The following is a 22,737-nucleotide window of genomic DNA, read 5'->3' on the forward strand; positions in this document are numbered from 1 at the left end:
CCTTTGACTTCCTTATTTTAAGACAATCTACTTTAAAAATCGACTATTGGTCCACCTAAAAGAGTTTTCAATGAATTAAACAACTTGATAACTAACACTGTTGAGTGCTCGTCAACATGTTTTCTTGCAAAACAAACGTAATTTCTCATACGAAGATAAAAGGAATCCTGGGAAATGATATACCGTTAGAAAGCCCATTAAACGAGGAAACTTTTATAAAAGTGCCAGCACCTAGGTCTGATAATGATCACGTAAGGGCCTAATGAGTTTTCTAAAAAATTTCGATTACTTTTATTTTTCCAGCAATCGGAGGAAGATTGAGGCTGTTTGGGGAATAACGTAGACTTTGAAATGGTATCAATTTTTAGAAAATTTATCTGTCTTTCTAACCGTGTCATCAGAATCGAATTCGGACTAAAACTTTCTGAGTAATAAACTTTTTATTGGAAAAAAGTAATGATTTTAGAAAAAAAAATTAAAATGACGTTACTCAAGAACAGGGGAAAATATGAAGTTGGCCAATACTTCATTGAACTCCACTTTAGATGTACTATACACAGTAGGCCTATGGACTATACTTACTGGTTCACCCTGTATAACTGGTATAAATAGCGTGACAATAGTTATTGAGATATAGAAGATTAAATTTTGGAGATTTGCAAATCATTCAAATGACAATCTGATATAGAGCTGTACTTAAGTTTTATGTCTATCTCTAGACTGACTTTCATTTCATGTAGCCTGTTGGCTCTAAAATATACCAAATCCACAGGGGTTGCCTGTTATTATGCTAATATGGACGCCAGGTGATAAACTGTGATTATACTGCAATTACTATCAATTACACGGCCGAAAGAGTCGCAATTCTATAAAATCTAAAATATTTGCGGAAAACATACTTCATTCAAATTTTGCTGTATTTATCGATTGGAAGTCTTGTAGACAAATTAAGTGTTAACTTGTTACAGCTCAAATGATATTGATTTAAAGTATGAAATACAATAATTGAATCTGAGGATAGAAGTAGACTAGTCTGCATAATATGGAACGTAGAGTAATAGGAAATAAAATGGCGTATAAATTGGCCAAAATAAGTCTGAGAGGATAACATAGAAACCTTAGGAGGCATAGTCCCACACATTTTAATTTAAATTTTACTAAAAGAAACAATAAAAGACCAAGGGCAAACTAAGTACTCAGCCTTCAGTTGGGAAATTTTTGAACAATCTTAGCAAGACAGAAGGAAAACCACCACGGTTTAAGCCACAGACATTTCTATTGTAAAAATTAAAATATATTCATATTTTTAATTCATTCCTTCCCAGCATCCGATGTTGCACATGTTTATTTTTATACAACAAAGTATTAACTATCTTTAGTCACTATAGCTTTTTTCTTCTTGTAAACGTTTTCCAAGGATTTAATCTCCTTGGATGTTTATTTTATTAGCCCAACAATCAACTGCTTAAAATTTGAATAAGCTCTTCAGACGCCCTAGCTTCATCGCTTCACAATAGTCTTTATCTTTTAATCTCCCAAAGAGAAGGACAAACTCTATTTAGTTCAATGAACTCGTTAGGAATTCATTTAAACAATGTAACAGGTCGGGTGACATTGAGCACATTATGCGTATTTATTCAAATTAATATTTTAATAATATAATAATTTAAGACATTTGAACAATAAAGGTACTGAAAAGTACAATAGATTTGTTGAATATTGGCTTGAAATTGGAGATGATTTAATGGCCGAATTCTCGCAAATATAAATCCCATAATTTTACTTTAAATTTGTGAGAACAAATTTAAAACAATAGTTGAACTGGCAAATCACTAAAAATTGTAAAGATCAGAGTTAGAACTGAGAGAAAGATGGAGAGCAGATGAAAAATTTGTCGTATTTACATTTATTAATTTTTAATTTTAATGGTGTTTATAATTTTTCATTGGCTTGCTCTACACAATCTCCAGTTATTATTTTTTTTAAATGCAGTAAATTTGGTTGTTTAAGCGGTTTTATGCAGAAATAGTGAGGTAAAATACTTAATGACTGTTCCTTTGGCTGAAAAGAAAATTCCATCCACTTGGTAGCTATAACTGGTTGCTAAAATGATAGAACCTAAGGGTATGATAGAACATCACTAATCGTAAACCAGATCTCCGGCTTGCAAATCCACTTCGCTTCCTATTGAACCAATCGCTTCCTTTAGTTTACATTTACATTTTATCGGAGATTATCATCGATGATGCTATACCCAGTTAATCTTTCTATCCCATCAGTTTCATTCCGACCATAAGATACGTATGTTTTGCTTTTTACACTCTCTGCTTTAACTTAAAACTATTTCTGATATCTAGCAATAAATCTTACCGTATAAATGATGCTATACCCAGCCTTTACCATTCGTTACCGGAGGCGGTTATAAAATCTTGATTTCAAACAGTAGCGTTAAAATATATGCCCACATATTAAAGTGAAATGTATTAAGTAGATAAGCAATGTTGTACCTAAAGGCCTAAAGATAATCTTTAAACAAAAATATCAATAAAAATCCTAGAATAGAAGTTGTTCGCAATAAAATGTGAAACAGGTGTATTATGGTATTTCTTGGTTATTCTTCAGCAAGGTCAGGGAAAGCAAAACAAAAATAACTTAAAAAACAAAACAGAAAAAGAATTAATTAATTGCCAAACAAATAGAGCATTAGAGCATAGAAACTGATCGCATTGAAGCCCACGAAATGATATCATTTTGGCAGAAAACAAAAACAAGAAATAATTTAAAAAGGTTCCTCATTGAAAGAAAGGAAGACACCAAATTTTGACAGTAAACATAATACAGTAAACGTTATGCAACAGATTGAGCAACAAAAAAAGGAGTTATTTGTTGATAAATAGGTAGCGAAGGACATCGACATCTTTAAATTCGAACCAAGGTTACAGCCCTGCTCTTTGTATTTTGTACTTCTTATTAGAATCATTATTTTTAAAAAATTCATTATTTTATTAAAAAGTAAATTATGGTTTGAACTCTCATCGAGTTAGCCCCCATTCATCAAGGGAAACCTCGAACTTTAGTTTTTACATATCTTCCAGAATTTCAATGTACCACCTAAACCTAATCTCTTAGATTTACGAAGTTGCTTCATTAGAAATTCTCAAAAAGGCACAGTGCGAAAAGATATAAATTTAAATTATACTTAATTTTTTGAGGAAATAATTTATTAAAAGTCATGCTACGAAGTAAGATTTAAATTTATAAATGAAAATAGGACTTAGTTATTGGTCAACGATAAACAATAGCTCTACTTAGTGGAGTATTTCTTTTCTTTTCAAAACGCAAACTTAGCGAGAGGCTTTAAATGAATTTCTTTACAGAAGCAATTTTACTCTAAAGAATATAATACGCGTTTTGTTCGTTTATTTTAACTTTAGGGAATATCGATTGAGAGAGATTAGATTTCAATTATTATATTCTAGAATAAATAGACCTGTTGAAGTTATCCACGGATAAATGTGGTTTGTATCACTGATTTTAAAAACGGTGACTAATCTCTAAACAAACCAACAAAAAACAAGTAATTACCAATCTCTGCATTGTTTTATACCAACTTTGGGCATTACTCACTTTTTTATTAAAATGAATCAGAGTCCCATTAATTGTGAAACACCCATAGTTCTTAAAATCACAATTTACAATTATTATATAATTGCCAATTTTTTTTTGCAAATTAAACTTTTCTATTATTATTGACAGTAACAGAAAATTATTGTTTCAATGAAATTTTTTACTGATTACATAAGTAAAATATGTTTCTAAAATGAGAGAGTTGTTACACATTACATGATAGTTGATAAAATATACATATTATAGCCCTCCAAATAACGGTCGTTCATACATTTTAATGTACACATTATGTTGCAGTTTTTACTAGCTGCCTCTTAGTTCTATATGACTGGAATATTTTTGTAACTACATTAGAATGATGGAGCCACACAGAGCTGCTAACAAAAAGTTTAATTAGAATCTTCATTTAAATGTTTTATAACCCTCAACTGGTATCGTCGGGTCCAATTTGACCCGCGCGTTTTTCTTTTGTGTAGCATTTTGTAGGAATTAACTATAAACATCTCCCCTTCTCTGAGTTCTCCTCTTTCATCCTCACCAACAATCGACCATACAAATCAGTCGTTCTTGAGTAGTGAAAGTAAATAAAGTATAGGTTCTGGGTAAATTTGACCCGACAATACCATTTACGTTATAACTTTTGTTCTAAATATTTTTATTTTTATGTTTTAAACCAGTTCAACTGAACGGTGTAACGATTCCTCCAGCTGACGTAGTACGATACTTAGGACTGTACATTGACAAGAGACTCACGTGGAACCCACATACTCGACTGAAACGACAAGACGTGAACAGACGCTACAAGCTACTTAGTAGACTACTTGACCGCAGATCCAAACTCGACGTGAATCACAAACTGACTATTTACAAGACCCTGTTAAGACCCATATGGACATACGGAGCAGAAGTGTGGGGCTCAATCAAACCCTCTAACTCCAAACGCCTACAGACAATACATTCTAAAATCCTAAGGAAAATCCTGAATGCTCCATATTACATTTCTAACCTTACCATACACACTGACCTACACATCCCTTTTGTCACTGACCTAATAAAGTCTCGCTACCGCAACTTTCACAGCCTCCTAGCTCTCCATCCTAATCCTCTTGTCCAACAACTCTCCTCTCCTCACCTTCCAGACAATCCTCCTCATCGCTTGAAGCGAAAATGGCCTAGAGATCTGTTGTGATTAAAATCATTGTGAAAGAGTTTCATCAGTGGGTGATTGCTCTAACCATGTCATTACAAGAGAACTGAACCAGTAAGATCAAATTTACTTGATGCAACAATTGTTGCAGTTGTAAATATACAAATAAAGTGAAAAAATAAAAAAAAATATGTTTTGGAGTTTGTCTTCTGTTCTATTTTTAAGTATTATTCTACAATATTAAGTATTATATAGTAAACATTACATAATGTTTAATATTGTTGCTGATAACTGGTCCTCTTCAGTTAAACTAGTCCATGAACTAGGAAAGTTAAATTTGCCTTTCTCGAGGACATTACGAAAAAAGAAAACCCCTCTTATATAATTCCAAATAAAGAAAAACAACCGTCGGAACTTCATTGTTTGTTTTTACTGGCAACAAAACGGTGGTTTTTCGTACCAAAACAAAACAAGTATGTTATACTCGCATCATGATAATTCGGTACTTGCAGAATTATGGAAAAAAATTGTTGTTTCTTTAGGACTTTTCTTGGAATGAAATAAGAAAATAACGTTTTTCAGTAAATTTTTTTGTTTTTCTGTTTTTCTACCTTAAAAGTAATGTAAACAAAATTACAACTTTTGTAATTTTTAACTCTTTTTTTTTGTATTTCTTAATCTTATGAAACAAATTTAACAAAATATTCATCATTTTCGTTTGCTAAATAAATTTTCTAAGAAAAACTTAATCGACTTTAATTATATCAATCCCCTTTTAAAAGTAATGTGCATTTAAAGTTTCATTTTCACATAGTATCATATTCTAGAATTTCGTGTGTTGATTAAACACTACTTTATGAAAGGCAAAATGCCTCAGGAGACTAAAGAGAAGCTTGATAAACATTATGGTGACTCTGCACCTTCGATTAGAACAGTTTATAAGTGGTTTCAAAATTTTCGGAGTGGCCATATGGGCACAAGTGACGTTGAACGTTCTGGACGCCCTGTTGAGGTTACACTCCCGACGATACCAATTGAAGTTGAGATTTTGAGGATATCAGTTAAGGGTTAAATTAATTTTTAAGTTTAATAACTTAATAATGCAATAAAATATATTTTTAAAAAACGGTGTTCAACATCAAGTATTTGTAATAATTTTACTCAAGATATTACAGATGCAATTATCACTAGTTCGTGAGGCCCTACAACAATTGTGACAATATTTCAAGATAAATATTCGCAAGAAATCATTACTAAATTACATAGTTTTTTACTACATGATAATATATAAATATATTCTAGACAGAAGTTACTAAATTACAATTTTTAACTTGTTATTATAGTTAATGAACAATACATACTACTTGTGCATACAGTTGTTATTTACGAAATAATATTAGACCTTACCACATGCTAACTATTCTTGTTAGCTAATTAAATATATTAAAAAAAATACACCTTCGCATATTATTTAAAATCAGAAGCCAACGTTTTCACAACAATATAATATGAGAATGATTCTTTTATAGACTGAAATAAAGAACATTATTTTGAAATATTTCACAATTATTATATTTGAAAAATTAAAAATTAAATAAATCATTGATACCTACATTTAAGTATGTCTCGTAACATGCACTAACAATGCCATAACCGTTCAAACTTATTGGACGCTTTAATGCTTCCATTATACGTATTAAATTCTTTCTGGTTGCTATACTTGAATTGTACCACTGATTGTCGTACGCAGCAAATCTTAATTCTTCCATCTTAATTAATTTTATCAATTAAATCACTTATTTATCACATTTATAATTTGAGAAATTAAGCTTACTTTTTTTTGAGCTTACCTTGGATGATAACATTTCTCCAGTGAAACAGTAAACTAACAATTCCAAATAGTCAGCAAATGTTAAGGGCATCAGTAATGACATGAACAATGCGATGTCCACCTAGAGGAACAGACTTTAATTACTGGGGACCGTTTTATTAATCAAATTTGGAGTTGAATGAACGGGTGAGTGAATAGAAACTGAATGTTTTTGTAAAAATGAGCTCATTACAGATGGTTTGGAAATAGTTTAGAGTTTTGGAAACAGTTCGTAAGACATATTTAAGAGCTTTATCAACTAGTTTATTTTTAATAATAATTAACCCTGCCTGTTTCGAATCTTGCAAAAAAAAGCATGGACTTTAAAAAGATCTGTTGCCTACTTATAATACAACTTCATTTCTATAGCTTCTTCAAATATCAGTCAAAAGGAGCAAAACGCTCTAAACTCTCAACTATATTTCTGCCTTGGGGTAATCATATCATTGGCATTTTGTTTCCCATTTTAAAACTAGAAGGAATCAGATCCAGAAAATCCATTCATCAACCCTGTACAACATAGCGAGCTTTGAGACTCCTAATATGTGACCAATCCTAACCAGTTCTTGTACAAGGAACCTCCTCGTTCCTTTCAAGGAGGTTTCAAATTCAAGGCGCCACCTCCTGAGCTAATCTCTTCCTCCATTATCACTATTAAATAAATATTAAATATTTACCTTAGTAGCTGCGAAAAGTATAAGACAAGTGTGAGATATTGTAAATACTATCTGAACCAGTACAAGCATGGCAAAACCTTTGATTAGTTTATCTTTCAGCCTGGAAAGTAATTTTAATTAATTTTACAGTAGCTTATCATTCAGTACAGTTAGTATATTAATAATTTATCTCTATTTTTCTGTATAAGATATCTTCACGTAAAATTTGTGGGCTAAGGATTCAGCACTGGAATAGATAAAACAATTCGAAGTTAGTTCCAGCGGAGTTCAGCCTGAAACTTGGAAAACAAGGTTAACCCTTAACTGGTATCCTCAAAATCTCAACATCAACTGGTATCGTCGGGTCAGCTTTGACCCAAAACTTTAAATGCACATTACTTTTAAAAGGTCATTGATATAATTAAAGTGGATTTAGTTTTTCTTAGAAAATTTATTTAGCAAACGAAAATGATGAATATTTTTTTAATTTGTTTCATAAGATTAAGAAAAACAAAAAAAAGTTTTTACATTTTTTTTTAAGTTACAAAAAATGAAGAACAAAAAATAATATTTACTGAAAAACGTTATTTTCTTAAAGGTAGATGTTCATTCCATGAAAAGAAAAGTCCTAAAGAAACAAAAAAATTTTCCCATAATTCTGCAAGTACCGAATTATCATGATGCGAGTATAACATACTTGTTTTGTTTTGGTACAAAAAACCAACGTTTTAATGCCAGTAAAAACAAACAATGAAGTTCCGACGGTCGTTTTTTTTATTTGGAATTTTATAAGAGGGGTTTTCTTTTTTCGTAATGTCCTCGAGAAAGGCAAATTTAGCTTTCCTAATTCATGGACCAGTTATCAGCAATAATATTAAATATTATGTTATATTTACTATATAATATTTAATATTATAGAATAATATTAAAAAATAGAACAGCAAACAAACTCCAAAACATAAAAATAAAAAAGATTAAGATTAAACAGGGTCTTGTAAATAGTCAGTTTGTGATTCACGTCGAGTTTGGATCTGAGGTCAAGTAGTCTACTAAGTAGCTTGTAGCGTCTGTTCACGTCTTGTCGTTTCAGTCGAGTATGTGGGTTCCACGTGAGTCTCTTGTCAATGTACAGTCCTAAGTATCGTACTACGTCAGCTGGAGGAATCGTTACACCGTTCAGTTGGACTGGTTAAAACATAAAAATAAAAAGATTTAGAACAAAAGTTATAACGTAAATGGTATTGTCGGTTCAAATTTACCCAGAACCTATACTTTATTTACTTACACTGCTCAAGAACGACTGATTTGTATGGTCGATTGTTGGTGGGGATGAAAGAGGAGAATTCAGAGTAGGGGAGATGTTTATAGTTAATTCCTACAAAATGCCTCACAATAGAAAAACGCGCGGGTCAAATTTGACCCGACGATACCAGTTGAGGGTTAACCTAGCTGATAACGAAACTGATCTGGCCTGATTCTACTCGGGCAGAACGAATGGTGATGGAATTAACTTCATTCTTACTATAACATCCTAAAATTGCCGCTTTGTAAGCCTCGGCTCTACATAACCTCATAAATTCCAAAGAAATTAGGTAAATCTGTTAAATTCTCTCGAATGAAAGAAAAAATATAACTGAGGTTAGTGTGAAATGTATGTGAACAAAAATATGGAATGAAAAGAACATTTGAAGCAAGAATAGTGGCACAAATGAATGAATCAATCGAAATTCATTCTTATTAAGATCTATTTTCCTCTTCAAAGGCAGATTTCCATTAAATGTGGAAATCATAGTTGTACTCTGTAACTACATACAGGGTGACCAGAGTTATATGCTACACCTACTTTTTTTTTAACGTCGGGAAATTTCGAAAAAATAAAAAACACGTATTTAATCATTTTTAGTCTAGTTTATTTGCAGTAATTGAACCATTTTTTTAAACCCCTGTATCTCGAGATACAGCATCCAACTGTGTTTTTTTTTAATTGGAACGTTATATTTTTTTTGCATATTTTTATAGAATTTGAGCTCCTAAAAAACAACAAAAAAATATTTTTTGAAATCGGTTAGCTATTTCAAAAATTATGGTAGTTTAAAATATGAAAAAAAAAATCAGTTTATAGTCAAAATTACGTTATTTTTCTTAAAGAATCTGTTCAAACTGGGCACTATCAACGGATAGGCAAGCTAAAACTCTGGACTCCCACGCTCTGTTTGTAGCAGCACTTATGGTGGCGAAGTCAAGATCTAGGCAGGCTAGAGTTATTCGACGTTCAGGTTGTTTATTCAACAAACATTTTGTGTGGAGTTTTAGGAAATCAACTAATCGACCCATACTTCTACAGAGAGAACTTAACTGGTGCAAGGTATCTAACTTTTTTTAAGAGACATTTTGCCAGTTCTGCTTGAAGATGTTCATCTACAACGTCGGCTAGGTATGTATTTTCAACAAGATGGTTGCCTGGCAAATATGCGAGAGTGTTCGACTTTACCTGGAAAGAAAATTTCCGTGAAAGGAGCATAGGAACCCATTGTCCCATCCAATGGCCACCTCGATCTCCGGACTTGACCCCAATGGACTATTTTTTGTGGGGATATCTAAAAAATAAAGTGTACAGTAACCTTAATCCCGTGGCTTCAGTCGATGATCTGTAACGTCGAATAATCTCTAGCCTGCCTAGATCTTGACTTCGCCACCATAAGTCCTGCTACAAGCAAAGCGTGTGAGTCCAGAGTTTTGGCTTGCCTATCCGTTGATTGTGCCCAGTTTGAACAGATTCTTTAAAACATATAACTTAATTTTGACAGTAAACTGAAATTAGTTTTTCATATTTTAAATTACCATAACTTTTGAAAAACCTAACCGATTTAAAAAAAGTGGGTGGAGCATATAACTCTGGTCACCCTGTATAGTCATCTGTATCGTATTTATGCTGATCTACAATGTTCAATTGAACCATTATCTAGAAAAATTCGATTTAGAGAATTTATAAGAGTAGGGTGTAATATTTCTTTTAAAAGAACATTTCAATACAATATTGAAGCTTGAATCTTGCATATTACTAAGCAAGATTAAATATGTTTTGGAAATTTCGATATAAAAAAATTTCCAATTTGGGAGTAACGTTTACCTACTTTACTCAGGTTTATATTTGTCAAATTTCTGGAAATTTTTCGAAAAATAACATTTTCTTTAAACTTTGTAAGTTTCGAGAATGAAAGGGCTTAGCTTAAAAGTGATACTTGAATGCAAATAAGAAGTACTTTACTAAAGAAGGGACAGTACGTGTAAAACAGTATAAACCCATATCGTATTAGTTATAATTTTTAACAATACTCGTCAGAAAGTTATGCTAGAGTACTATGATAAAGTACTGCTAGACTACTTTATGATTATGGTAAAATACTGTTAAAAAATTTGAGTCATTACTCTAATATTCTTAAGTGCAAGTCCAAAGCTTCTTCTAATAATTTTACATCTTCATCGGGATTCTGACCAATTTTCCTTAATAAATCTTTAAGTTTTTCACCAAAATTTACTATGACATTGACAGTATATAGTGGAATGGTATCTGCGGCGCCATTTCCAGCTGATACGTAGAAACCACACATTACTTCAAGAAACCAAACTGAAAATATTTATGTGTGAATAGAAAATATAAAAAATAATTAAAAAAAAAAAACAACGCAATTCATAGTAAACCTAAAATTGCTACTGACCTATTAAAAATCTTATTGGATGCTTGGTTGAAATATCAAACGGAAAAGAAACATGAAGGGGATGACCATGTTTGTAAGTACCAAGCACCAACCATCCAGTAACAGCGATAGCTATGTTTGTTGCATATATTTTGATAACCTTAGAACCAGTTGGTGTACTGCATGTAACGCCGTATTTTAATTGTAGAATTTCACTAGTATTAATAGCATCAGAAATGTCAGACGAATAACAATGAAATAGAAATATTTTAGTGGCCACAAATAGCATAGACAGTATTTGTATAATGTTCACAGTTACTTCTATGAATGTTTTTTGGTCAACAATTTCTTTTTCTGACAAATAATTAGTTACACCGTAGGTTATGAAGCCTAGTATTATGAATGCTACAGGTTTATACAAAGATTTAAGCAGCGTTGGTGTTCCCCACCAGCTTAAACCTGAAAAACAAATTGTTACTATTAAGAATTTTCGTAAATGTTTAATTCCCCCCCCCCAATTTCGTATTTGTTCAAAAGATTTCAAATAGGGGTTCAATTTAAATTAGTGAGTTTACGTTCCAAGGAAACAATCTACAAAACATCGTCTCTTTTATCCCGAACAATTTGGTTAAAAAGTTTACAAGGAATTAATTTTGAATCATAAACATCAAAAAAGGGTTTCAAGTAGGGGAGATGGGGGCACCTTTGAACAGTTTCAATTTCTCGCCAAATATTTAAAACATTTATTGGTAATTTTCTCCATATGTTGGTGGTAGACCTGTTGTATAATTGACAGAGTTTCCCTTCGTTTTTATTGTTTGTAAAGACAGAATTGAGGAATGTTATATTTTGTAAGGTGGAAGTAAAATGTTTTGTTGCAGCTTTGGAAGTGTATTGTGAAGATTGTAGTGGACAAGGTGTAAGTATTGTTAGTCCACATTAACATTAGGAATTCGTATTTTTACGAGGGTCGTTTGAAAAGTCCGTGCAAAGTCAGAGAGATAGCACCACTGGCGCGTATCGAGGTTATGTTTAGTTAGTAGCATCTCTTGGAAGAACACACACCAAGTTCCAGCCAGATCGGTCTATTTCTTTGTGTTTGGCATTCGTTTGAATTGAGGAAGTCGAGTGATTTTTCAAAAAATGGACGAAAAAGAATTTCGTGTGTTGATTAAACACTACTTTATGAAAGGCAAAACGCCTCAGGAGACTAAAGAGAAGCTTGATAAACATTATGGTGACTCTGCACCTTCGATTAGAACAGTTTATAAGTGGTTTCAAAATTTTCGGAGTGGCCATATGGGCACAAGTGACGCTGAACGTTCTGGACGCCCTGTTGAGGTTACTACTCCATAAATCATTGATAAAATCCATGATATGGTGATGGATGACAGAAGAGTGAAGGTGCGTGAGATTGCTAGTGCTGTGGGCATCACGAATGAACGGGTACATAATATTTGCATCAACATTTGGACATGACAATGCTATCCGCAAGATGGGTGCCGCGATTGCTCACGCTTGACCAAAAACGAAATCGTGTGAAGTGTTGCAAGGACGGTTTGCAGCTGTTCCAGAAGAATCCGCAGGACTTTAAGCGTCGTTTCGTCACTGTGGATGAAACATGGATACATCACTACACTACTGAATCGAAACAATGGGTTACCAAGGGGGAATCTGCGCCAAAAAAGGCGAAGACCGTTCCTTCGGGCCGGAAAGATTATGGCGACTGTCTTTTGGGATTCGCAAGGAATAATCCTCATCGACTATCTGGAAAAGGGTAAAACTATTACAGGTGCATATTATTCATCGTTATTGGACCGTTTGAAAACCGAGCTGCAAGAAAAACGCCCACGATTGGCCCACAAAAAAGTCCTTTTCCATCACGACAACGCACCAGCTCACACCTCAGCAGTTGTGGTCGCAAAATTAATGGAAATAGGGTTCCAACTCGTTTCACATCCCCCCTATTCTCCAGACTTGGCTCCCTCGGACTACTATTTGTTCCCCAATATGAAGAAATGGCTGGCGGGAAAAAGATTTTATTCAAACGAGGAGGTGATTGCAGAAACGAATGGCTATTTTTCAGACTTGGACAAATCCTATTATTCGGAAGGGATCAACAAACTAGAGCAGTGTTGGACGAAGTGTATAAGCCTAAAAGGAGACTATGTTGAAAAATAAAAAAGGTTTACCCCAAAAAATTAAGAAGTTTTTATTTTTGCACGGACTTTTCAAACGACCCTCGTAAACCTAGTATTTACAAAAGTCTCTGTTTGCAAAAAGTTTTGGATATTATATTTTCTTTTATGGAAGGAGAGGGAGGCACATTTCAATATCTCAGTTAAAATAAACCCTACCGACCTGCAATTTTGTGACTTTTTATTGTTTAATCGCAGAGAAGGGGAAAGTGGTCCGAACCTACATTAAGAAGCGCAACAAACCGAATATTTTGTTCAAACTTCTTAAACCCATCACACTTCGGGTACAACATCCATGTAGTAGTGAGAGAAATAACTGATAGAAGGTAGATTCAGAGTAAAGTAATATCATTTCTTTCTATTTTATATTGTGTTCAAAGGTACCACACCAGTGGGGCAGATACTCGTATTAACATTTGACACAGAAATTTTAAATATAAAAAATATAGATATGTATGTAAAGTACCAACTGTTTATTGATATAGATCTGTTAAGAAGACTTGAAAGTTGTAGAAAACAAAATAAAAAGGTTCAATAATACGATTCTGTGCACTCTGTAACAGAAAATGTAAATTCTGTTCAAATGTGCACCCCTATCATCTACAACAAACTGCTTAATTGAAAGAGAAAATGCAACTTCTCTGGTCTGCTTCATTTTCTGAACATTTTTTTTTTCTCTTAGAAACAAGGATTGATGTATATTTCATTAGAGAAGGATACAACAATTTTGGTGAGAAAAAGCAATTTACAAATTAAGATAATTTTAAAAAAACAAATTTGATTTATACGATTACCTATTGCATTGAAAACCGCTTTGGGCAAGGTAAAGCCAACTTTCTTGTCATCGTTAGCAAAGTAATTTATGAATCGGTTCATTGTACAGCTCCTGTTGAACTGAGTGTGAACTAAGTGTAAGATGGTAAACTTCTTACCTTATTATCTATTAAAAGAATTATCAATAATTACTAATAATAAGTAGTTAGATTAACTTTCAAGCAATAAAAGTTTCTGTTTTGTGCATATCAATTATAGATACTGCTTATTAGGTCAAACCGATCTTATTAAATGGCTTTTATTAATTTTTAAAAAATACTTTTTTCTTAAATAACACTTACTATATAATTATTGTAAACATTTGCCAACAATTGTCTATCTCAAGATGTAAACTGATCATTATTCATCAAAGTATGGCCATGAAAATATTCCAACCTGCGTTTAATAAAAGAATATTTCGTGAATTCAATTGAAACAATTAATTACAATGGAAGCGAGGCAATAGTTGAAGGACGGGTAAAAAGGCAAAACTTATTTTTACGCAGAATTTACCAGCAAAGGCTTCTGATGAACTTAAGACAAAAGAAATGAATAAAAGTCACTACTCTTTTTTAAAACTAATATCAGCTGAACATTCCACTTTGTTTCAGTTCTTGTTTTTACTTCTTATTATTTTTTTTTTTTTTATGACTGTAAGCTGTGTTTTCGCCTTTACAAGTAATGATATTCTTGGACAAGAAAACTTGGGTGTGCCAAAATAATGTACGTAGAGTAATGTGGCTCGCTCAACTCTTATTCCAAAATAATATTGTTTAGAATTTTGGAAATTTGTTGAATGGTAATTTTTGATTAGATCCACCTTCGAAAATAGCTTATTGATCAATCATCCATGGAATTATTAGCGCAATTGAATTTTAAATACAAATAATTAGTAACACCGTAGGTTACGAAGCCAAGCAGCATGGGTACAGGTTTATATAAAGATCTAAGCAGCCATGGTGTTCCCCACCAGCTTAAACCTGAAAAACAAATTGTTACTATTAAGAATTTGAATTAAAATTAAATATTTAATTTTTTCTCCCAATTTTGTATTTGTTCATAAGATTTCAAATAGAGGTTCAATTTAAATTACGTTCCAAGGAAACTACACTGCTCCACAAAAAAAGTGGCGCACTTTAAAAATGCGTTATTTTTTTTCTCTGTAACTTTTTTGTTCTACATTTTATTTTAGTTAGCAAATATAAGAAGTATGAAGTTACGGGAGGGCTAAAATAAAATAAAAAATGATCTAAAAGAAATAAAAACCTTTAATTTAACAAAAAAGTACTTCTCGGCAAAAAATGAGTTTAGAAAAAAAATGTATTTCTTCCGATTAAAAAAGAGAAAAAGAATTTTAGTGACGTGTATTGCTCGGCTTACTGCATCCAATCTCCTCGGCATACTCCTTATTAAATTTCTCACGAAATCTTGTGTTAATTCCTCCCATATCTCCACCAGAGCACCTCGCAACTCTTCTAAGCTCCTGGGAGGATTATTTCTCCATCTTAATCGCCTACCCAGCTCATCCCAAAGATGTTCTATTGGATTTAAATCCGGGCTGCGTGCTGGCCACCTCAAAACACGAATGCTAGTATCCTGTAGATATTGAACAACACCGGCGGCAGTGTGTGGTCGGGCATTATCTCGCATAAAAATAAAATTTTCCCCAATAAATGGTGCATAGGGTATCACATATTGCTGCAAAATTTCCCTCACATATAAATCTGTATTCAAGATTGCCCTGTTGAACACGTGGAGCTCAGTTTAAGCCCCCATAGAAATCTCAGCCCACACCATCACAGAACCACCTCCGAATGGTAGTCTACCAGAAATATTGCACGGAGCGTAGCGCTCCCCAGGCCTTCGGTAAACTCGTCGCCTCCCATCAGGTGCGTAGAAAGCAAAACGGGACTCGTCTGAAAAGGGAACGTTTCTACAATCGTTCTCAGACAGTTGCGGTGTTCCCTAGCGAACTCTAGACGGGCTCTCCGATGGTCTACGGTGAGCAATGGTCCTGTGGCTTGCTTCCTAGGGCGTAAATTCATTTCAGCGAGCCTTCTTCGTACAGTTTCGGCACTGACTGAAACTCCACGAACAGTAAGCAGTGTTTGAGCAGTTTCAGAAGGAGTTGATGTACGATTTCTCAGAGTGTGAATTCTAATAAATCGGTCATCAAGTGCTTCTGTGGCTCTTGGTCGACCCGAACCTTGTCTGCGAGTGCAGAGGCCTGTCTCCCGGTAACGATGGATGGCTCTACGGACGGTGGTCTCAGGCAACCCTAACGTTCGTGCTGCGTACCGCTGTCTCCGTCCATTCTCCAATAATACGGGCCACTTTCTCTGAAGTAATCACCATTTTCTGAGAATTTGCAATGCTTTCAGCTTGAAAAAAGTCGAAACGCAACTGTAGAGGTCAATAAATTTATTTACTGTTGAGGTAAAGTTCACGTTGTTGTTTACATAAATAGACCGAAGGGGATTAAACGAGGAATTGCTTCTCTATTTACAAGAAACTTTGGGCCTTGTTTCGATTAATTGTTCCCTGACAGTTTATGAAAATAATTAAAACTAATCATCTTTCCCCAAAATGTGATAAAACAAAAAATAATCGCTTTTTTCAAAGTGCGCCACTTTTTTTGTGGAGCAGTTTATCTACAAAACTTCGTCTCTTTGATCCCGAAATTTTGGTTAAAAAGTTTGCAAGAAATTAATTTTGAATCATAAACATCAAAAGAAGGGTTTCGTGTACATTCACAACAAACATTATTGAGATGTTCATGAAGTCTCATCAAAATATAGTGTCTACTTAACATCATTCTCACAAATACAAGAATAATTATTAAATAACTGCAATATTTTTTACTACATAAAAGTAATTTGTTGTTCTTTCTCATTTAGGAAACAATGAAATGAAAATATAAACATTGTTGTTTCCTTTTAAATGTAATTAAACAATAGAAACTCATTTTAATGGCACAACTCTGATTACAAATGTAGTCATTTAGATTCAAGAAGAAATTTTTTATGCAACTTTTTGAAAAAGAATAAAAATGTGTTTATTCCATTATTTTGACATTTTTCAAATTCTATGACAAGTAAAACTTTTTTGTAATAAAAGAAATAAATTGTAAACAAGACTACGACCCGCAGTTCATTTCATTGATATATAAATTTAAACAAATTTTCTTTATTCAGTCTACAATTTTGTACCTTTAAAGTATTCGTAAAATATTAAAAGGCTTTATTACTGCCTTTCTTTTCTAGTTGCGTCCCACTTTTTCCTTTGTACAACATAAATGAGCCCATTCGCTTTCTTTAAAATATGGTCAACAATTCGGCATGATCAGCGGTTTATTGCATGGCATTTTCGAAGTAGTTGGCTATCATTTTTCGCCGGAGGTATGCGCCCAAGAAAGTTATTAAGTAAAATATGGCGAACGCCTAACCCATCCACATTTTACAGTATATACTATACAGGGTGTTCCAAGCTATATGGATAACGACTATTTCCCGGAAACTAAGATAGCTAGAAAAAAAACTAAAAAATACGTGTTCCCTTAGTTTTTTGAAGGAATCCAAATTTAATTTGTAAATTTTTTTCGGTGCTTCCAGAAGCGAGATACAGGCACCAACTTCATGGGAAGGTTAAAGCAAAGAGTAATAGATGCCTGTAACTCGGTTAAAGCCGAAACTATTTCTTTGGCAGTAAGGGACAATTGGCAGGAAAGAGCATGTCTATGCATCTCTAATGGTGGAGGCCATTTCGAGCATGATCTGTAATATTAATGAGGAGTAAAATTTATAATAAAATAGTACTTTTCTTCTTATTCAATCAATAAACCGTTATAATATTATCATTTTTTGAAATTTCTTATAAGAATCATGTTTTCATTCATAACTTGTAAAATATCGCTCACAAAACAAAACCGTACATGTAAATTTTTCTTTAAAAAAAATAGGGGAACCTATTTCTGAAATAAAAACCACACCTTCCCATTTGAAAAAATGAAGTTGATGTCTGTATCTCGCTTCTGGAAGCACCGAAAAAAATTTACAAATTAAATTTGGATTCCTAACAAAAAACTAAGGGAACACGTATTTTTTAGTTTTTTTCTAGCTATCTTAGTTTCCGAGAAAAATTCGTTATCCATATAGCTTGGGACACTCTGTATAATGTGGATAAGATGACTCAAAAGATTGGAGTTTTTAAGAAAATTTATGAGAAAGAGAAATTGTGGTGATTGTTCATACCAGATTTTTAATTAAATATTATTAATTTGGTGGAATAATTAATTTGGTGGGTCACCTTTCGAAAGTAATAATATTGAAAAATTAAGTATATTGGTAGAAGGTTACATTACTGGCTTCCTGATTATTTTCTGTTATACAGGAAGACACGGAAGAAATTGTCATATTGACTAACCTTGAAAGTACCGTTTTAGTGATTTTTGCTGAGTTAGGCTTTTTCTTTTTTTTTACTGCAACTAAGGTATTTGTCAGTACGAGGTCAGTAAATAAGAACTGAAAAGACACTTGCAATAAAATAAGCAGATATACGCGCTTCTTCAATTTACGAAATGCTTTTAATCATTGTTTCATTAACCATAAACATCATTTTTTCCACTAGAATCTGAAAAATGGCGTTCATTGATAGGATTTCTGGTCACTGAAGAAAAGAAATGCTAGTGAAAAAACAAGAAAAAGCCCCTTCTAGCGAACGGTTCAAAAAGTACTGCGAATATGCTTTTGTTTTTTGGTTTGAGGTCGGTCATTCGTGCCTGGTGCTTTGTTTTAGTACACTCCCGTGACAGACAACACTGTCCATCCTCCGGACACCACCGGACTGAAAATCTAAAGGCTATCAGTTGGATTTGAACCAAGAATCTCCAGTGTACGCTAATCTATGACCTAATCTCTTTCCTAAAAATAAGACATTGCTTTTAGTTTGGTTCCAATGAACGCAGCCAAAAGACTTTGTTCTTTTTAATGGTTAAAACAATAATTTTGAATAAACAGAAATGGTGTAATCTTGTGAAGCTACAATAATTTAAAACATCTATAAGGCAGATAGAAACAGTGCAAAACCTTGTATGTGCCATAACCAAAAGATTTAAAAGGGTCAGAAAAACTTTAAACCCTGCTAGACGCTGATTACTCTTGCTAAAGTTTTCTCTAGATATCACAATTCATAGAAACTCATAAAAATACCATATAAGAATGTAGTGGTATCTCAGTTATCTGATAAACCCATTATCCTTTTTTACCAGGACAGGTTTTGCAGGTATAGTGTCAATATACTAAATGAGTTGGTTCATTTTTTCTAAAAAGCTACGTAAAGAAGATTTGGGACTAGATACTAACTGATTGACAGTTGATGACCATTATCTTGCTAGGAATGTATTTAAATGTATCATACGTTCTCTGCAAAAATCGATTAGCTCCACTTTATGTAATAACTTAAATTTAAGTATCAAACCACTTGGTTCAGTCATACCTTTTTATACTTAAAATAAATTCCAAAATAATACAGTTTAACACCATTAAAAAACCAAAATTTTTGCCATTGAATAATAAATAATTTATTTCAGAAGCCATTTTGATTAATTCCGTGCTCTAATTTAAATAGTTGTAACAATTCAATTCAAATTCAGTAGCAGGCGCCTAAATGATAACGGTAAATTTATTTGAATTTATATTATAAACAGAATTTTAAGAAAACCATTACATTATTTCATAACGTTTCTCCACTTTTTTTGGTTTACAGTCGTGTTTTGTTAAACGAGTTGTGCAGTGAACGGCTTTTATAAGGTAAGAACTATTCATTTCTAATGTCAGATGGTACTTTAACTGCTTCTGGTGTGGTTTCATGTTGTCATCAAAGTAAGAACAATTAAATGGACTGTAGAAATTATTGCCATTTTTAAAGAGAAGGGAGCCTGCATTAATTTTTTGTGGGTAAGGGGTCATTGTGGTATAAAAGAAAATGAAATTGTGGATAAACTTGCAAAGGAAGCCACCAATAGTGGGGGAAATGGCTAACTCGTATAAATTACCACACACCGATATCAAGTGTATAATTTGCAAAAACAGCACTACAAAAATGGCAGACAGATTACAGTAATGGTAATAAAGTAAGATTCTATAAAACTATGGCAGATCAGTTACTTAGAAAACCATGGTTTAAGGGAACTGTCACTAGTAAATGGGTTGTTACGAACCACGAGGTTGATGTACGATAAATGGGTTGATCTTCACAAGATCAACAAAAGGTCCTCTCCTCTTTGCGTACATTGCAATGAGAAGGAGGATTTCAAACATATAATAATGATATGTCCACGTTATGGTAGTAGAAAGGAAACGAATGTTTGACGACTTAAACAGGTATTTAGATGCACCATTTCGCTACGAAGACATAATATTCTCCTCCAACATATATGTGCTTAATTCTATAGCAGAGCTAGCAATGAAATATGAATGTATTTAAAAGTTATGGAATGAATGGAAGAAAATGATTAGAGAAGGATTACGTGATTTTAATTTCGGTTAAGCTATAAGGATGGCAGAAGCACAGAGTACTGATCTATCCATTAGTTGTAGTTTATGTAAATAGTTGTATATAATGGAGGGAAGAATGTACGAAGCGAATATATTTATAAGTAAGAATGGAGAGTGACTGATATTCTAGTGATAAGCACCTAGACGATGCTGGCTGTATGGCGGAAGCCAATGCCGAAAAAAAACAATTAAATGTCACATAAATCTTGAAGAACTCTATTTAGATGACTATCGAGCTTATTCTGTGTGATTAAAACTATAAAAATGAAAAATCTTTAGGTAAAACCACATAGATGAATAAAATCAAATTCTCAAAATGCTAATGAATAAATAAAATGGAAAGAAAAAGAAATATGGCATCATAGTCTCTATCGTTTCCAGACAATTTTGTGAAGTTATTGAGCTTTGATTTCTCCCAATCACAGATACATTTTTTGTTCAAAAATAAAAAATAATAATAATAATGAAAGCATTTAGATGAATCTTACGTCATAGCTGACCTTGTGTTTCAATCTAATAAAAATATTTAGTCAACTGGATATCCCATGTTTTTTTTTTCTTCACTCATTTATGTTAAACGTAAATTATAATATTGTCTGGCGTTACTTAAACGGAAAGTTTCCAATACTTAGAATATGATCAATGAAGTTGATTACTTATTCATAGATGGAGAAAATAACTATGTAAATGTGAAACAAACTTGACGGGCTTCAGACATACCCATTTACAAATAAAGTACATATTTGGAGAATTTATGCTGTTGACGCAATAGCATTAGCAAGCTTGCTAAAAATTCGTCATTATAACCAACTGTAAGGATGATAAATTGTAAAATTAGGACAATATTAACGCGAAATGAACACTTAATTTGTAATTACAAATCCTTCAGACTTAAAATTACAAATAGGATTTAGTTGTGCTCAAAATTATTACTATTTTCACGAGATTATAAAGTAGTGCAAGCAATACTTTACCAATCCCCACAAATCAGAACATTTCAGGGTTTTGGAAAGATTCCCTTCTGCTATTTGATTTTTTTGAAACAAAATTTTATTGTGCTTTTATTTTTCGTCAATCTTAAGAGTGTTATAAATCATTAATTTTTATTCCATTGCTGTCATTGATGAACTTAATTGATGAACTACGTTCGTTGTACGAACAAGTTCGCATGTTTTACCTAAAAAAAAAATGTTAAAATATAATAATTTACCAAACCGGAGTTCCAAATACAAGTTCATGCACGCTGACCTTCTTAAGATTTTTCAGTTTACTGTCCAATGACCTAGAAAACACTACCTGAAGCCGGGAGCTCATAAGAAGCAATATTTTCGCAACTATTACTCCCAAATTAAGCCTCTGCTTCCGTGATTAGTTTCCTTGCTTATTTATTTCTTTCATTTAAAGCGCATCTTAATCAGTGGCCCGGAAATTTTGTTTTCCAATTCAATGCCTGCCTCCGACTGGTGTGCTCTCGTTAAAGAGCACAGTGATAAGTGCAAAAAACAATTCAAAATTTAAACCGCTTTTTGATTGTGATATTTTTTACTTTTATTGTACAGAGTACATTAAGTTTTAGAAAGTGTCCTACTTTTAGATGACAATAAAAGTAACAGGTAGAAATATAAAATTTGACTTAACTATTTTTTTGCAGCAATTAATGTGTCATAAAGGGTCACACTTTCTCCAAATTCCTTTTGAGGAAGTATTGGATTGATTCGTTTTCTAAATTGAGTCACCAGTGAAGAACTAGCTGCTGGTTTTTCCTCTTTTTTTGCCTTTTTTTTTGGCATTGGCTTTCGCCATACAGCCAGCAGCATCGTCTAGGTGCTTATCTCTAGAATATCACTCACTCTCCATTCTTACTTATAAATACATTCGCTTCTCACATTCATTCCTCAACTATACATATACAACTATTTACATAAACTACAACTAATGGATGGATCAGTACTCTGTGCTTCTGCCATCCTTATAGCTTAACCGAAATTAAAATCTCGTACTCCTTCTCTAATCATTTTCTTCCATTCATTCTAATCGACTATAACTTTTAAATACATTCATATTTCATTGCTAGCTCTGCTATAGATTTAAGCACATATATGTTGGTGGAGAATATTATGTCTTCGTAGCGAAATGGCGCATCTAAATACCTGTATTTGTCGTCAAACATTCGT

General features: G+C 32.9%; 1 protein-coding gene across 1 annotated transcript; it reads right to left on the bottom strand.

The window, feature by feature from the left end:
- Positions 1–5,880: 5,880 nt before the first annotated feature.
- Positions 5,881–15,004, bottom strand: LOC141458361 (odorant receptor 4-like). The gene is made up of 8 exons (XM_074136232.1): positions 14,312–15,004; positions 13,991–14,136; positions 11,020–11,457; positions 10,730–10,928; positions 7,322–7,421; positions 6,625–6,726; positions 6,388–6,543; positions 5,881–6,304 (listed from the first exon to the last, which is right to left on the bottom strand). Exons 2-8 carry the CDS (start codon positions 14,070–14,072, stop codon positions 6,242–6,244), a joined length of 1,140 nt encoding a protein of 379 aa, XP_073992333.1. The 5' UTR covers positions 14,073–14,136; positions 14,312–15,004; the 3' UTR covers positions 5,881–6,241.
- Between the last annotated feature and the right edge of the window lie 7,733 nt (positions 15,005–22,737).

The sequence above is a fragment of the Rhodnius prolixus genome, unplaced genomic scaffold, assembly GCF_049639745.1.
Source record: "Rhodnius prolixus isolate KJV_2025 unplaced genomic scaffold, Rpr scaffold_5, whole genome shotgun sequence".
Taxonomy (NCBI): domain Eukaryota; kingdom Metazoa; phylum Arthropoda; class Insecta; order Hemiptera; family Reduviidae; genus Rhodnius; species Rhodnius prolixus.